At 38.2% G+C, this 15668-nt stretch overlaps 7 protein-coding genes across 8 annotated transcripts in view; 6 read left to right on the top strand and 1 right to left on the bottom strand.

The window, feature by feature from the left end:
• Nucleotides 1-14: 14 nt before the first annotated feature.
• Nucleotides 15-1024, bottom strand: LOC130692280 (NADH dehydrogenase [ubiquinone] 1 beta subcomplex subunit 10-like). The gene is made up of 5 exons (XM_057515362.2): nt 786-1024; nt 576-711; nt 475-522; nt 306-397; nt 15-245 (listed from the first exon to the last, which is right to left on the bottom strand). Exons 1-5 carry the CDS (start codon nt 883-885, stop codon nt 124-126), a joined length of 498 nt encoding a protein of 165 aa, XP_057371345.1. The 5' UTR covers nt 886-1024; the 3' UTR covers nt 15-123.
• Nucleotides 1025-1397: 373 nt separating this feature from the next.
• LOC130692260 (large ribosomal subunit protein uL3-like) lies at nt 1398-4054 on the top strand. The gene is made up of 8 exons (XM_057515341.2): nt 1398-1488; nt 1768-1960; nt 2043-2211; nt 2491-2626; nt 2685-2871; nt 3046-3248; nt 3470-3625; nt 3799-4054. The coding sequence occupies exons 1-8, from the start codon at nt 1486-1488 to the stop codon at nt 3985-3987; spliced, it is 1236 nt and encodes a 411-aa protein (XP_057371324.1). The 5' UTR covers nt 1398-1485; the 3' UTR covers nt 3988-4054.
• Nucleotides 4055-4168: 114 nt separating this feature from the next.
• Nucleotides 4169-5077, top strand: LOC130692279 (peptide methionine sulfoxide reductase MsrB-like). The gene is made up of 5 exons (XM_057515361.2): nt 4169-4320; nt 4384-4487; nt 4544-4620; nt 4679-4817; nt 4881-5077. Exons 1-5 carry the CDS (start codon nt 4203-4205, stop codon nt 4986-4988), a joined length of 546 nt encoding a protein of 181 aa, XP_057371344.1. The 5' UTR covers nt 4169-4202; the 3' UTR covers nt 4989-5077.
• Nucleotides 5078-5165: 88 nt separating this feature from the next.
• LOC130692282 (peptide methionine sulfoxide reductase MsrB-like) lies at nt 5166-6608 on the top strand. 2 transcript variants are annotated; one of them, XM_059497469.1, is made up of 5 exons: nt 5166-5301; nt 5822-5916; nt 5979-6055; nt 6132-6273; nt 6419-6608. In XM_059497469.1, the coding sequence occupies exons 1-5, from the start codon at nt 5181-5183 to the stop codon at nt 6539-6541; spliced, it is 558 nt and encodes a 185-aa protein (XP_059353452.1). In that variant the 5' UTR covers nt 5166-5180; the 3' UTR covers nt 6542-6608. The 2 variants fall into 2 exon arrangements, with proteins under 2 accessions (XP_059353452.1, XP_057371347.1); XM_057515364.2 differs by lacking the exon at nt 5166-5301 and adding an exon at nt 5405-5685.
• A 288-nt stretch (nt 6609-6896) lies between these two features.
• On the top strand, nt 6897-9112 carry LOC130692262 (P2X purinoceptor 4-like). The gene is made up of 8 exons (XM_057515342.2): nt 6897-7382; nt 7455-7686; nt 7764-7939; nt 8017-8092; nt 8154-8449; nt 8540-8687; nt 8759-8857; nt 8916-9112. Exons 1-8 carry the CDS (start codon nt 7252-7254, stop codon nt 8970-8972), a joined length of 1215 nt encoding a protein of 404 aa, XP_057371325.1. The 5' UTR covers nt 6897-7251; the 3' UTR covers nt 8973-9112.
• A 3955-nt stretch (nt 9113-13067) lies between these two features.
• LOC130692277 (uncharacterized) lies at nt 13068-14068 on the top strand. The gene is made up of 2 exons (XM_057515359.2): nt 13068-13459; nt 13542-14068. Exons 1-2 carry the CDS (start codon nt 13143-13145, stop codon nt 13885-13887), a joined length of 663 nt encoding a protein of 220 aa, XP_057371342.1. The 5' UTR covers nt 13068-13142; the 3' UTR covers nt 13888-14068.
• A 660-nt stretch (nt 14069-14728) lies between these two features.
• The window catches only part of LOC130692276 (uncharacterized), a 70212-nt gene continuing 69272 nt past the window's right edge, over nt 14729-15668 (top strand). Inside the window, exons 1-2 of the mRNA XM_057515358.2 lie at nt 14729-15093; nt 15170-15522. Of these exons, the coding sequence (XP_057371341.1) occupies nt 14738-15093; nt 15170-15509 (696 nt within the window). The 5' untranslated portion in view covers nt 14729-14737 and the 3' untranslated portion in view covers nt 15510-15522. The remainder of the gene's footprint in view (nt 15094-15169; nt 15523-15668) is intronic.

The following is a 15668-nucleotide window of genomic DNA, read 5'->3' as shown; positions in this document are numbered from 1 at the left end:
GTTGTTTCAAAAGCTTTACTACTTCAGTTAACCGTCTATGTAGTTCCTCATTCTATTTTGTTTACATTGCGACCATTACACAGATATAGCTATCCAACAATTGAACGGAGAGCCATCTTTTGTTTAAAGGCCATCTTGATTCTTCATGCCGGTGCCAACTTTTCCGTGCCTCCTCTCCCACAACATGCGGTGTTTTTGCTTCATGTAGGCATCCTTGACATTGTTGAAGGGGCCGAGGTCCGCATCTAAATACGAAATAAAACTGAATAAGGGAAAAAGATGAGTGTGTCTGAGCAAATACTCACACTTCATGCAGAAATTTTCAGAAACTTTTTCAAAGTCAGCCAGCAGTTTAGCACATTTTCTTGTGTGATCTGGTTGCTCACTGATGAGACACCTACACAAGCAGATATGTGTTAAATACCCCAAAGTAAAGCATCAAATTAGTTTGTAAAGTTAAACTTTTCAGCTTACTCCTTGTAGCGCTGACGCACAAGCTGCACAATTTCACCATCCACTAACCTGCATTTCAAATTTATCAGTTTGATGTATGTGTTATAAATATTTGAACATACTTGTCACGGTTGAATTGCTGTTGGGCCTCAAAGCGGCACACCATATCATCTGTGTAGCATTCATCAATAGTGGGGACTCGTCGAAACTTTTGATGATAATAGACATGATCAGGGCGGTTAGGTACAACAACCGTTTCTGGTGAAAAAAATAGATAGCTGTTAACAAAATTAAGTCATTAAGGATTATTATTTCCTTTATTTTAATCTTACCTCTGAACCAGGTAACTGGACGATCGACAGTGCGATACACTGCTTTCATAAATTCCACGAAAGAATTGCTATTCCCGTTTAATGATGGAGGATCTTCCATTTCTGCTTAAGATTGGTTAATAGCGAAACAATAACGATATATTTATGAATTGTTGTCAAAGCTATAACCCTATTATTCCTTAGTTTTTGTGACAGACGACTACAAGTCGGCCATCACTTTCCGTGCTAGTTTGCCAGGTTTTAATACCTTGGATTACGGATTTATGGTTGGTGAAAATAAAAAGGAAAACACGTAAAATAAATATTAGAAATATATTCACAATACGCCAACAATACATTAAATATTCAGTATTATGATATTTGTATTATGAGCTCGAAGTTGTGAAATAAAAAACAGAAATATTCAAATATGCGCCCAGTGCGTGGTGTGCGTCTTTTTCGGTTTAAGCATAATTAATTGTATCTCAAGCTTCTTTAGAATGGTTTAAATTTTTTTGGTGTTTTTAATAATTTAGGTTGTTCTTCAATTGTTCATTTGTCCTGTTTTTGAATTTCTGACTTTCTTTTTGATTCTAAATTGCGCATAAGGTACATCAAAATTTATCTGGCAACCAGGTTGAGCTCTTGCCGTAAAGCTATATATACTCCTTCGTCACCGTTCTTAATTCCTGTATTCCGATCTTTTCCGGCGTCTGACAGCATGGTGAGTTGCGTGTTTTAAAAAGTATTTTTCCATGTTTCATCTCCAAACATCGGACTAATGGTTATTCTAAATACGTCAAAATGTCTATATTGTGATTGAGAAGGTTCTTTTTAATATTAAACAACTTAGAAGTTTTAAAAAGCATTCGTCCATTTGATTACTTTGCAGAACCTTTCTGAGTAGCAACATCCATTCCATTACATTGTCTTAACGTGCATTTTCCTCGACCATGCACTCGTCTGTTAGAAAACCTTACCTAAGAATTTGTTTTTTCATTAGTCTCACCGGAAATTTAGCGCGCCCCGTCATGGCTCTATGGGGTTCTACCCCAAGAAGCGTGCCCGTCGTCATCGTGGTCGCGTGAAGTCTTTCCCCCGCGATGATCCTAAGAAACCAATCCACTTGACAGCTTTCTTGAGTTACAAGGCTGGCATGACCCACATTGTTCGTGAATGCGACAAGCCAGGATCTAGTACGTTGTCTCTTAGTTTTTCTCCTGCTCTGCGTTACCTTGCATTCACATTTTCAAATTTAACAAATGATTCTTTCTACAGAGGTCAACAAGAAGGAAGTCGTTGAGGCTGTCACCATCCTGGAAACACCCCCCATGGTTATTGTGGGCATTGTTGGATATGTTGCTACTCCAAAGGGTCTTCGTGCTTTGAGGACCGTCTGGGCTGAGCACATTGGTGAAGACTGCCGTCGTCGCTTCTACAAGAACTGGTACATGAATTTCTTAGAAGGTGTAAGGAGGGTCATGTGATGATTCAAAATGGTTCCTGAGCTTATCATTAAGCTTGAAGACAAACTATGCTTGAACTAGGGCGATCTGATGGCCTTTCTTATTTCCTTTTCATTTAAAAAAATGCTCATTAATTCTTTAGCTCCTCTGGCTGCGTGTCCATGAGCTTTGGATCTAAATGGGTTCCTAGTCTCCTCTCAGTTTGACTGATGAGGCTTGTCCCCATGTGATTCTCTTTACAATGATTGTTTACTATCAAGGTACAAATCTAAAAAGAAGGCATTCACCAAGGCCTCAAAGAAGTGGCAAGATGATTTGGGCAAGAAAGTGATTGAGAAGGATTTGAAGGCTATGAAGCGTTACTGCAAAGTTATCCGCGTCATCGCTCACACTCAGGTACGAAATTGTTCAAGAAATGTCGAATGAGCTGTTTTAAAAAATCTATTTGTTTTAGATGAAACTTCTTCGTCAACGTCAAAAGAAGTCCCACATCATGGAAATCCAACTCAACGGAGGTACTATCCCTCAAAAGGTTGATTGGGCTCGTCAGCACTTGGAGAAGACCGTTCCCATCACGTCCGTCTTCGCTCAGGATGAGATGATTGACGTTATTGGTGTAACCAAGGGCAAAGGATTCAAGGGTAATTATTTGCTAAATATTGAAACATTTGTTTTGTTTGAGATGATGAGAACTGCTTAAATAGCATTGTCAGAGTACCATGTTGAAATCAAGTTGCCTTCCTTTTGATCGTTCACGGCCATTACGTAGCAAAATGTGTTATTTCATTATCTTCAGTAATATTTTTGTACTTCAGGTGTGACTTCTCGTTGGCACACTCGTAAGCTTCCACGCAAGACCCACAAGGGTCTCCGTAAGGTCGCTTGTATCGGTGCGTGGCATCCGTCCCGTGTCCAGTACACAGTTGCTCGCGCTGGTCAGAAGGGTTACCATCATCGTACGGAGATGAACAAAAAAATCTACCGTATCGGCAAGGGTATCCACACCCGCAAGGGAAAGGTACGTTGGTTTCTTTTAGTGTTCGAGCCTCAGAGTCACCGGTATGTCCATGCATAGCATTCCGGTGCTAGAGGTCCTCGTAAAGTAAAGGTTCTGACCATTTATGCTCTACCGTAGTAATTGAAATGCTTCGGTGGATTACCTCGGTTAGCTACACCGCTCCAGCAACTAGTTTTTTTTTTTTTAAATTTTACCATATTAAAATTTTGTTGCAATTACAGGTCATCAAGAACAATGCCTCGACTGAGTATGATCTGACAGACAAATCGATCACTCCTATGGGCGGTTTCCCCCACTATGGTGAAGTCAACAATGACTTTGTTATGATCAAGGGATGCTGCATGGGACCCAAGAAGCGTGTCATCACTCTTCGTAAGGTGAGCTATCTTCTGGTCTACTTTTATCTTAGCGCCGATGATGATAAACAATAGAGCCAATTTATTGTATGAGAACCGCGTGAAATTTAATGATAGGACTGAGGCAACTTAGAAAAATAACCAGTAGAAAATTCAACAAGGTTAGAGTTAACAGTTCTTGGTTTGTTCTTCAGGCTTTGGTTACCAGCGCCAAACGTGTTGCCTTGGAGAAGATCGAATTGAAGTTCATCGATACCTCGTCCAAGTTCGGTCACGGTCGATTCCAAACTCCGGCCGACAAAGCCCAGTTCATGGGTCCTACAAAGAAGTCGAAGACGCCGGTTGCTGCAGCTGCAACTCCTGCGGCTCCCGCCAAAGCTTAAGCTTTGCAAGGCATATCTCGATGTGTATCGACTATTTTACAACTGTTGAATACATTGGACATTGCTTCACGACTCATAGTTTCTTACTAAAGAAAAGATTTCCTCGCGTTTTTAGAACTTATCTGCGCGATCGTCCAATAGAATAATTGGCATCGTTGCATCGAAGACAAGTGAAGTCACAACCGGGTTGCATAACTCCTATCTTTTGTCACTAGATGTTTTTCCAAGCAGTTACGAGGGCTGTTAAATACAGCCAAAAAGAACTTTGTAACATTACGTGGCAGGTAACGCGTGGACGCAGTGCAAAATTACTCCTACCAATTCCTTCAGGGTGTAAGTAGTCTTGTGATTTTGCAACTGATGAAACAAACAGAATAATTATTTCAAACTTTGTAGATATAACCAGAATGTCTTGCCAAAGCAAAGGCTCTTGTCAGGATTTGCAGAAAAAACTGACACCCCAGCAATTTAAAGTGACCCAGGAAAGAGGCACAGAAATGGTATGAATTGTCCTTTCCATGTTTCAATCACTCAATTGATTATCAAATGTGCCTAGGCTTTCACGGGCAATTTTTATGATCATCACGAAAAAGGAACTTATACATGTGTCTGTTGTGATAGTCCACTCTTTAGGTATGTTCTGTTACATTGAATATGTTATATAATTGATGCAGTGTTGTATATATTGTAGTTCAGACACCAAATATGATTCGGGTTCTGGATGGCCATCCTTCTACAAAACTCTAGAAGTATCTCAATCAATGGAGAGTGTAGAACGTATCCCAGATACCAGTCATGGAATGATGAGGGTGGAAGTGGTGTGCAGAAATGTGAGTACTAATTTAAAAGTAAAATTATCTCACTTGTTATTCAACTTGGCTTTAAATATGCAGTGTAAGGCACATTTAGGACATGTGTTTGATGATGGGCCAAGGCCCACTGGAGAACGCTTCTGCATTAATTCTGCGTCCTTGAATTTTGTAGGAAGTGAGAAAGAGTAATGATGAATTTATATTATTTCGTGATGTATTTGAAGCTACATGTAAACAAGTGGATCAAAAGAATAATGGTTTGGAGTATCCAGATTCTACTTACACTTTTCAGTTTATTAACCTTCAACGCTTTATACGTTAATAATTGATTATTGAAGGCCCAAGGTCTGATGTTTGCTCCACACCAACCAAGCAAATTTGATGGGTTCTCGTTTCCGCTGTATGGAACTCAAGAAGAGTGCGCATTCGTTAAGATGGCATTTATTTCACAGCACGGCAATTATCAGGAGGTGTAACCTAACTCATCTCTGGCGTATCCGAAGTAATTAATTCATTATGAAACACGAGTGCAGTAGTAACATGGAGTAAAAATACTTTGCTCCGTGTATTACTTTGTGTAACGTGTGCACGTCTAACTGTGCCGTGCGCAGTGATTGAGGCTGGATTTCGCTTCGAGTCCATTCTATTGTGTTTTAGATTACATATCGCCATTCGTTGCATGTACGTGTCAAGAAGCTAATAGTAGACTATTCATGCATCTGGTTTCGCAGGAATGGGAGAGGGTTTATAGATAACGCGTCATGTGGAATGTTTATCGAAGCAATCTCCTTGGAGCTCCCATATCGTTAACGCCCACACTCTGTAAAGAGTCAAAAGACAAAATAATTTTTCGAGTTTCTAGCCTCAACGATCGTCGGTATATAAGGTGTGTTTGTTGGAGTACGGTTTACATATTGAAAAAGAAACCGCAGAAACCCTCATTCTAACTCGTTCCAATAGCAGTTGCCAATAACTCTCCACCATTTCATCCTATCCTTTTTTGATTTTCTGCGTTGATATAGAAATGTCATGTGGCGGCGGATCATGTGGCAGAGATTTAACCAAAAATTTGACAGCTGAGCAATATCATGTTACACAAGAAGCGGGTACCGAAGAGGTAAGTTCCTAATATCAATATGTATCTTTTTATCGTTTCTTCAACTACTGTCCTATCTAAAGCCGTTCACAGGAAAGTATAATGATCACCATGAAACTGGGACTTACATCTGCATCGTTTGCAGTAGCCCATTGTTCAGGTACTATCGTTATTATTAGTAATTTTACAGAAAGTTTCTATTTTGACTTTTTGTTTTCTCTAAAAAAACGCGATAGTTCTGAAACCAAGTATGATTCTGGTTCTGGATGGCCTTCATTTTACAAAACGCTTCCCCATGAAAATGATAAGGAAACTGTTGAAAGGAGACCAGATGATTCCATTCAAGGGAGACCTAGAGTTGAAGTAGTGTGCGTAAAGGTAGGTGTTTTATCCACTGTAGCAGTCGTGTATGCAAACTAATGAAAACCTTCCATAAATTGTCACCTACTAGCATAAACGCGTGTTTTAAAAAAGAATAATAATTTAAATAGGCCGAATTTAATTTATTCCCTTTTAATCTCAGTGCCAAGCACATTTAGGCCATGTTTTCCAAGATGGGCCACAACCGACAGGTGAACGATTTTGCATCAACAGTGTGGCCATTGACTTTGTGCCAAAAGTAGAAGAAACTGAAGAAAAAAAGTAAATCTTAAATTTAAACATGTTTGTAATGGCTCGTAAATCGTTATAAAATACATTTTGTAGTTTTAGGAGTTTAGTGAATTAGGCTGAATAAATGCATATTATCGTGTGATTGGGTAAACCTGCATCTTGTCATCAAGTGTATGCATAACCTGCCCACCGACTTTCATGTTGCGTCAATTATCAATTAATTGTCAATGATTGATCATTGAATCAATCATTATATTCTTACGTTGCGTCGTCGCTTTTCCGTTTGCGTGCCCTGTTCTTACATGACTATTCGAACAAACTACTCGACAACGCTGTGCAGTGTAATCCGATTAAAAACAGTCAGACGCATTCCTTCTCTGGCAGTCGAAACTGTCAAATATTTCTTTCATACTTCTTCGCGCATTCATTTCTCGTTTACAGTTAAATTGTGGTCAATTGTGAAAATAGTCATAGCAACCGCGTTAACTTGATATACGACCCATTTTGGGGCTGTAATTTTATAGGAAAATATCAACAGTTTCGAATTGTGTCCCCCTTTATTGGGTAAAGGTTAAGTAGATAGTAGATAACACCCACATTCCAGTAAAAAAAAAAACACAGCTATCAAAACTATTGGCGTCCGTTTTTAATGGTTATTTACTTGTAAGAATTCAAGTTGTTAATCATTAGTTAACCAATGGCCCATGCTAATATCATTTTAAAATTTTAAACATTTCTCTCAACATGGGGTGGTTTAAATCCGTATCTAGTTTCTTTTTTTGGTATGAAACACCAAAAGTTGTGCACATCCGAAGTATAAAGGTTGGGATTTTAGGAAGGTTCCTGCAGCTATGTGTCCTGTCATACATTGTTGGGTAAGTAGTTAGCAATTTAAAGTTCTCTGGCCCTCTTACATCTTCCAGCAAACAGATGTTTTTCAATGACAGATATGTTATGGTGTATAAAAAAGGCTATCAAGAATTTTGTGCTGTTGAGAGTGCAGTTGTGACCAAAGTCAAAGGTGTTGCATTCACTAATACCCAGAAAAATGTTCCTGAAATATACAAACGAATTTGGGATACATCAGATTTAATAATTCCACCATCTGAAAATGATGCATTTTTCATTACAACAAATATTATAATTACACCAAATCAAACTAGGAGAACCTGTAGTGAGGTAGCAAATAGAAGCTGTGCTTCGTGTCTAAAATAACCTTGTTTTCTATAATAACACCTTTAAATGTACCTGCATAGGACCCAGGCGTGCATGGAGCGTTGTGCAATACGCCTGCCCAGTGCCATGAAGGACATTCTTTACCAATCGGAAACGGAGCTATGACTGGCCGCTGCGTTCCTAGTGATGTTAACGCAAGTGTAAACGTCTGCGAAATATTTGCTTGGTGTCCGATAGAACAAGATCTTTTCCCATTGTGCGTAAAATAACTTAAAATTTTGCATTAATACGTAGTATCGCCCTTTTTTTAGTTATTTATTTATTTTCCTGCAGGGGATTTGACCAGCCTTTACTTGAAGAAACTGCAGATTTTACAGTTCTGATAAAAAATTTTATTGAATTTCCAATGGTAACAGTAGTGTAAATTTTAATTCATAAGCTTACACAACTACATATGTTTCGCTTAACAGTTTGGTAAAACATTCCGCCGGAGGAACATCATGCAAGATGCCAACAAAACGTACCTTCAAACTTGCCATTATCATCCAGAAAGAGATCCGTTCTGTCCAGTTTTTCGAATCGACGATATAGTTTCGTTTGCTGGCGAAAATTTTACACAGCTTGCCGTGCGTGGAGGAGTTATTGTCATTTCAATTGAGTGGAATTGTAATCTAGATCTAGATTTCATGGAATTGTGCAAACCGATCTACACTTTCAGAAGGGTTGATGATCCCAACACAAATATCGCCCCTGGTTGGAATTTTAGGTAAGATGAAATTTAAAAAAAAGTCGTTTCGTGAATTTTTTTTTCTCATTACATAAGAAAAATGATTTGCTTTAATATAAAAAAAAACAGGTACGCAAATTACCATGAAGAAAATCGCCGCACTTTATTCAAAGCATATGGAATTCGATTCGTTATTGAGGTTAGGGGTGAGGGTGGAAAATTTAATATGCTCCCAACCATGCTGAATGTTGGATCTGGCCTTGCTCTTCTTGGAGTGGTAATTTATTGTTGATTTGTAACAATGCAATTGTGTATAGTAGAGTAACAAGGCTGATTACTTATATGCAGACAACGGTGATGTGTGATTTCATCATCTTATATTTTACGAAAAACCGAACGTTCTACAAAGGAGTGAAATACTTGCTGGTCAACGGAGAAGATGCAGAGGTAGCACTAACTAATAAGATGTTCTACGATCAGTGTCTATTATTCATTACATTCGCAGAAAGAACCACTTCAATCGGAATCTGGTATAACTTACGGAAGCAACAGAAACCAATAGATGGGTAATTCCAGTGACGCATACCGTAGAACATAAAAATATTTGATATTGTGCCTAGTCAAAAGTGCATTCCTTGAAAGAAATCTAAATTGAACCGATTTTTAAAAACATCATTTTTTAATACAAAGACACATGCCCAACGGGAAAATCTCTGGATGTTGAACTCTCTAGACTACGTTCTGTGGGAAGGTAGATTATTCTAAAGTGGGTAGGCTACATCCTTTCCACTTTGAGTATTGTGCTGTAGCACGACTGCGCTGTACTGTGTTAGCACGCCAACATGTTACCGTTTTTCAGTTTATATCTGAAATTTCGGCAAAAATATTAAATCAATTTTCGTAATTCTCCGCTGTTTTCGAATCTAAAGCACATCTCTCTATTGCTAAAATGAAGATTTTAGGAAAATACCATATTGGTGGAAAGGCTAATTCGGGCTAATTTTGTCAGGTTTATTTTCAAGCGCAACAATTTGTACAAATTTAAATTACGCTTAAATACATGATTTCGATTAAGAATTTAACGCTAATTACGAAAATTAAGTTTATTTTTCAATTACTGTTATAATTTTTGAATTAACCCTAAAAAACAAAAATAGTCGAGGCGTTAACAGGACATTTTTTTTAGTTTATTTTGAAAATGGCTGATTTAACGAGAAAACCACTAACATAATGGAACTCAGCGTTTCATTTTGCTTGTTTTGTGTGATTTTTATCAGATTCTAAGAGTTTTCATTTTTTGCGGATTTTGACAAAAGTGGGAAGGCTATAGCCTTCTCACTTTTTCATTTTTGGCCAAAATTTAGATTTCCTTTTAAATACATGATTCCGATTCAAAATTGAACGAGAATCACAAAAATGAAGCCTATTTTTACGTTGGCCTTATAGCTTTTTGAATAAACGGGAAAAACGGGTGATAAATGTTTGCGCGCCAGCAGCGCGTTAATTCCATTTATTACAAAAACGGCTGGATTTGACGAGAAAACAAATATTTTCCCTGAAATCAGCGTCTTATTTTACGTTAATTCAGATCAAATTTAATGTCAAAATTACAAAGCTCAATTTCAGCATACTCAAAATTAAGCCCGACAAAATAAGTCGGATTTTGATTTTTTTTAAACATCTAGATATAGCTATAAAAATATATGACTTTGATTCAAAATTAAATGAAGATCACAAATATGTCTTTACTTTTATCATTGGGCCAACCGTTTTTGAAATACACCGAATATTTGTACTGCACCGCGCTAGCGCTGACTGGTCGTACTGCCGCATAACATTGCGTTTAATATTCGGTATGATTCAAAAACGATTGATTTGACGCAAAAACAAACCACTTTATCGAAATCAGCGTTTCATTTTACTTGTTCTGTGTGATTTTTATCGGATTCTAAGAGTTTTCATTTTTTGTGGATTTTGACAAAAGTGGGAAGGCTATAGCCTTCTCACTTTTTCATTTTTGGCCAAAATTTAGATTTCATTTTAAATACATGATTACGATTCAAAATTGAACGAGAATCACAAAAATGAAGTCTATTTTTACGTTGGCCTTATAGCTTTTCGAATAAACGGAAAAAACGGGTGATAAGTGCTGGTGCGCCAGCAGCGCGTTAATTCCCTTTATTACAAAAACGGCCGGTTTGCCGAACAAACAAATATTTTTTCTGGCATCAGTGTTTTATTTTAGGTTTAGTTACATCAAATTTAATGTTAAAATTACAAAACTGAATTTCTGCAATACCGAAAATTAAGCCCGATAAAATAAGCCCGATTTTTTCGGCTTATTTTTAGATAAGACTTTTTTTTTATACATATAGCAAAAAAAATACATTAGTTTGATTCGGAATTAAAAGAAAATCACAAATAATTCGTTTATTTTTCAACAGGGCTTATAGTTATTGAATAAATTGTAAAAAAACAACAAACCCAAATATGTGCGCTACTAGCATTTTGATTCCGTTTATTTAAAAAGCAGTTGGTTTGCCGAAAAAACAAACCACTTTATCGAAATCAGCGTTTAATTACGAATGTTCTGTGTGATTTTTATCGGATTCTAAGAGTTTTCATTTTTTGCGGATTTTGACAAAAGTGGGAAGGCTATAGCCTTCTCACTTTTTCATTTTTGACCAAAATTTAGATTTCATTTTAAATACATGATTCCGATTCAAAATTGAACCAGAATCACAAAAATCAAGTTTGTTTTTACGTTGGGCTTATAGCTTTTTAGAAAAACGAAAAAAACGGGAGAGAAATTAAGCCCGACAAGAAAAAGTCGGGTTTACCGAATTTTCCATTTTCTTTCAAAAATCAAGATATAGCTATAACAATACATAACTTTGATTCGAAATTAAATGAAAATCATAAATATGTCGTTATTTTTTTCATTGGGCCAACCGTTTTTGAAATACATTGAATATTTGTGCTGCATCGTGCTAGCGACGTTCGGCGCTAACGTTGTATTGAACATTCGCTGTATTTCGAAAACGATTGATTTGACGCAAAAACAAACCACTCTATCGAAATCACCGTTTAATTTGACTTGTTCTGTGTGATTTTTATCAGATTCTAAGAATTTTAATTTTTTGCGGATTTTGACAAAAGTGGGAAGGCTATAGCCTTCTCACTTTTTCATTTTTGGCCAAAATTTAGATTTCCTTTTAAATACATGATTCCGATTCAAAATTGAACGAGAATCACAAAAATGAAGATGATTTTTACGTTGGGCTTATAGCTTTATTAATAAACGGGAAAAACGTGTGCGAAATGCTTGTGCGCCAGCAGCGCGTTAATTCCATTTATTACAAAAACGGCTGGTTTGATAAGAAAACGTATATTTTTCCTGAAATCAGCGTTCTATTTTAGGTTAACTTAACTCAAATGAATGTAAAAATTACAACCCTGAATTTCTGCCATACTAAATTAAGCCCGACAAAAAAATAAGCCCGACTTTTTCGCACATTTCATTTTTTTTTCCGAACATCTAGGTATAGCTATAAAAATACACGACTTTGATTTGAAATTAAACGAAAATCACAAACATGTCGTTTGTTTTTTACCTACGGCTTAGAGTTATTGAGTAAATCGTAAAAAAATAACAACAGTAAAAATTCGGGCTTATTTTGTCGGGCTTATTTTTAAGTATGACAAAAATTTCAAATTTAGTTTAAAATACATAATTTTGATTCAGAATTGACTGCTGATCACAGTAATCCAGTTTATTTTTCAATCGGCTTTATAATTTTTGAATTAAACGTAAAAAACAAAAACAAAAAGTGTCGCTAATTGCACTTTGTTCACTTTGTTGAAATTAATCTACAAATTTAGACACGCTTTCGTCGTTGTAACCAACATACCCAAAACATTGGCAATCTGCCGCTAACTAACGCTTGCGCCTGTACGGTTAGTTTTTACATGCGTCTATTACTGCAGAATGTCTTTAGCGAGTTACTTGCTTCAGCCAACAACAGTTGCCAACCAGCAAAGCAACAGGATATAGCTGCATAGTTTCAACGAAGCAGCAAAGAGCTGTGCAATTTCTAATTTGTTTACCTTCGAGCCTTCAAGGCCACCATTCTTATCTATATGGGCTAGTCAAGATTCCTCTCCAAAATCTAAAAATAACTTCAAGTTTTCGTTCGTATAACGTAAATAATGCGTATACTTTGGCAAGGTGCCTTTGTTCTTCCGGGGCTGCTACGGCTATATACAGGCAGGTCATTCACTTTGCAGACAATGCGAAAAAACACGAAAGCACTTAAAATTGTTTTGAACATTTGCACTGGTTTGCTGTCTAGAGACTCCCTACCTACTTCCAACTGCTGGATGCCAAGCTCTTAAATTTGAAAAATTTAACTATGCGGCAAAACAAATTTCATTCACCATACATGGTGCAACCTGGTCATAAAAAAAGGATAAAATATCAGCCTTATGAATTTTTCTTTCGTAATTAACCCTATCAAACCTCTCAGCGCGAAATTAGGACCCATTCAACAGCAAATGTGTTAAAACAAAGGCGCTCTTTCCACTGGGTTCCAAGGACTATGGGTAATCCAGCAGAATTCCGTCGTAGGCAAAGTCTGTATAAAAGTGGAGTCTTCTTGTGTGATACTCGACAGTGTTCGATTGGACCTATCGCCTTGACAAAGCTGAGCTCCAAATTTTGCTACACTTTAGAATGCGTCTGTTAGCTTTACTCTCTGTTTTTGTTTTATCTGTAACTTGCACTAACATAGCTGAAGAGAAGGAAGACATTCCTTACGACGGCATTCACGATCCAAGGCTTTTCGCAACTACGACAAGTACTACGACAACTACGGTCACAGTAGCTTCAACGATCCCTTGCACCTCTGGGGCCTTTGCTGGGCTTGCCAATCAGATAGCAATTGATGCTCTCACTAAATGTCCAATTTCTCTCGGTCGCCGCAGACGAGGTGTTTTGGTGGAAGAAGATGATGAAGAACAGTTTGCCATTAATCCTTCAGCAATCCAAGGGTAAAATCTTTCTCTTATCTTCGTCTTAACATCTCCTTATTTCTAGTCTAAATGTTCCTTTGTTGCTTTTCAATAACAAAAGGGTTGAGGCTACACATTTAGTACCGTCAGCCCGAGATGGACGTGCCGCTGATCCGCAATATTTGATGATATCTCCTTTTGGCTACCATCAAATACAGCCTGGCTTTTATGGCAGTCCATTCAACTACCGCCCTGTTGGGGTGTTGCCTCAAAACTACGCATACTCGGCTGCTGTCGGCCAGCAACGTGCATTCGGCACCACCATCAGTAGCGTATTTAATGCATTAGTTCCATCTAACCTTAAGGGGACATCGACGTCAACCATCACGACAACCGTCTTCACTGTCGTCACTTCGCGTTCGACCGCCACCTGCAGTCCACCACCAAATGCCCTTCGATGCGACTAGGTTGGATTTACTGCCAAATAAACAGTATACTTGAGCCCATCATTTGAAGAAAACCTAAACCCATAATTGAGCTTCACATGAGCAGTATATACGAGTTACCTGTCTGTTTGCTATTTAGCAACACTGTACCGTTGCACTATTTAATACATTCCTGCAAAAAAAACACAGCAAGCTATACTACTATTATCTTATGCGTACATCATGTCAATACTTCCTCTAGTTTTACATGTTTACACAAGGTATCGACATCTGGTATTACAATGTCAAAGGATCATTAACCAACTGGCTTAACGAAAACGTTAACACCAAATTGCATATTTTAATAGCACCCATTAAGAAACCTGGTAGTGGTTTGGAGCGTAACTTTTCTTACATGTATCGTGCATAAAAAGGAATTACCTTTTCGTTTTGTACGTTTCTGGTTCCTCTTTTTTAAGGTAAAACCTACCTCCTACCCTTAAGCCAAGTTCAAAATGATGGTGTTTTCGATTTTTCAGCCGCACATACTAAGAACCAGGTAGTGCGATTCAGGTCCACTATCAGGTGCAGCTGTCCTATAAAACAAAGCCCCAAAACTCAAAGAAAAAGAATACTATGATTTATGTCTTTTGACTCCTTATACCTTTTCAAGGCTTGCAGCAATTATTCAGTCTAGCGTGGCTTCGGGAAGTTGTTAAAAAAAACTATTAGAAGATGCCAAAGAAAACCATGTGCTTATTGGGTAGTTCTTGCGACTGACAATGTCAAGACAAGGACAAGGTAGTCACCACGAACAACGCCGATTTCCTATAAAAACAGGCATTCTGGATTGTAACGTCCAGTACGTGCTTCGTTTCGAAGCGTAGTACCCATGCGCATTTCGCTTTGCCAAAAGTCCGGAATGCGTTTAACTCTATCTCTACTAGTTGTCTTTATTGCAGCCTGTGCAGCCACGGCGCAAGAGGCAGGAGGCAACTACTATGCGCCCTATTATGGGCCTAACGTGGTAGCGCCCAGGTTTTTTCTACTAACCACCACGACAGTTACGACTGTTTCGACGTCTAAGTCTGTGGAGCCATGTACCTCTGGTGGATTCGGGGGACTTGTCGACGCTGCCGCCCTGGCTGCTCTACCTGCTTGCACTGGTCGCCGACGACGTGGTATCCTCGAAGTTCCAGAAGAGGCCGATGACGCGCAATTTTCCATTCTTCCATCTGCTGTTCAAGGGTAAAATTTGGTTTACGTTTGAAACTTTGTCCAAATTTTGAGTTGAAATTTTCGTTTTTACTTCTAATTCTTATAGAGTTGAGGCTACACAAGTACCTAATAGAGAGGCACGCGCTGCTGATCCACAATACGTGATGATGTCTCCATTTGGCTACTCGTTTTATCCTCAAGAAATCCAGCCTGGTTTCTCTGGTAGTACATACGGCCCTTTTTCTTCACCCTTTTATGGCTCATATGCACAGCCTGTTGCCGGAACTCGCATTTTCTTCGGCAATCTCGTGAACGCCATTGTCCCGCCATTTTTGAAGCAGACGTTGACGACGACAGTTACGTCAACTGCATTTACCGTCAGCACCTCCACTTCGGTTGCAACCTGCAGACCACCACCAGCAGTTGCCCGATGTGCCGGCACATAATACGATTCAGCTAGTCATCAGCCTTGATGCTACAATTCGATTTGCCCCTAATGACAAGAAGGAACGCGCATTAAAATATTTAATACCTGTAACTTAAGCGACATTGTATCGTTGCATAATTTAATACACTTCTGCAGCATCATCCAATAGTTTTCCTAG

This window comes from Daphnia carinata, chromosome 1 (genome assembly GCF_022539665.2).
Source record: "Daphnia carinata strain CSIRO-1 chromosome 1, CSIRO_AGI_Dcar_HiC_V3, whole genome shotgun sequence".
NCBI classification, from domain to species: Eukaryota; Metazoa; Arthropoda; class Branchiopoda; order Diplostraca; family Daphniidae; genus Daphnia; species Daphnia carinata.
This window is presented reverse-complemented; position numbering and strand designations above follow the sequence as displayed.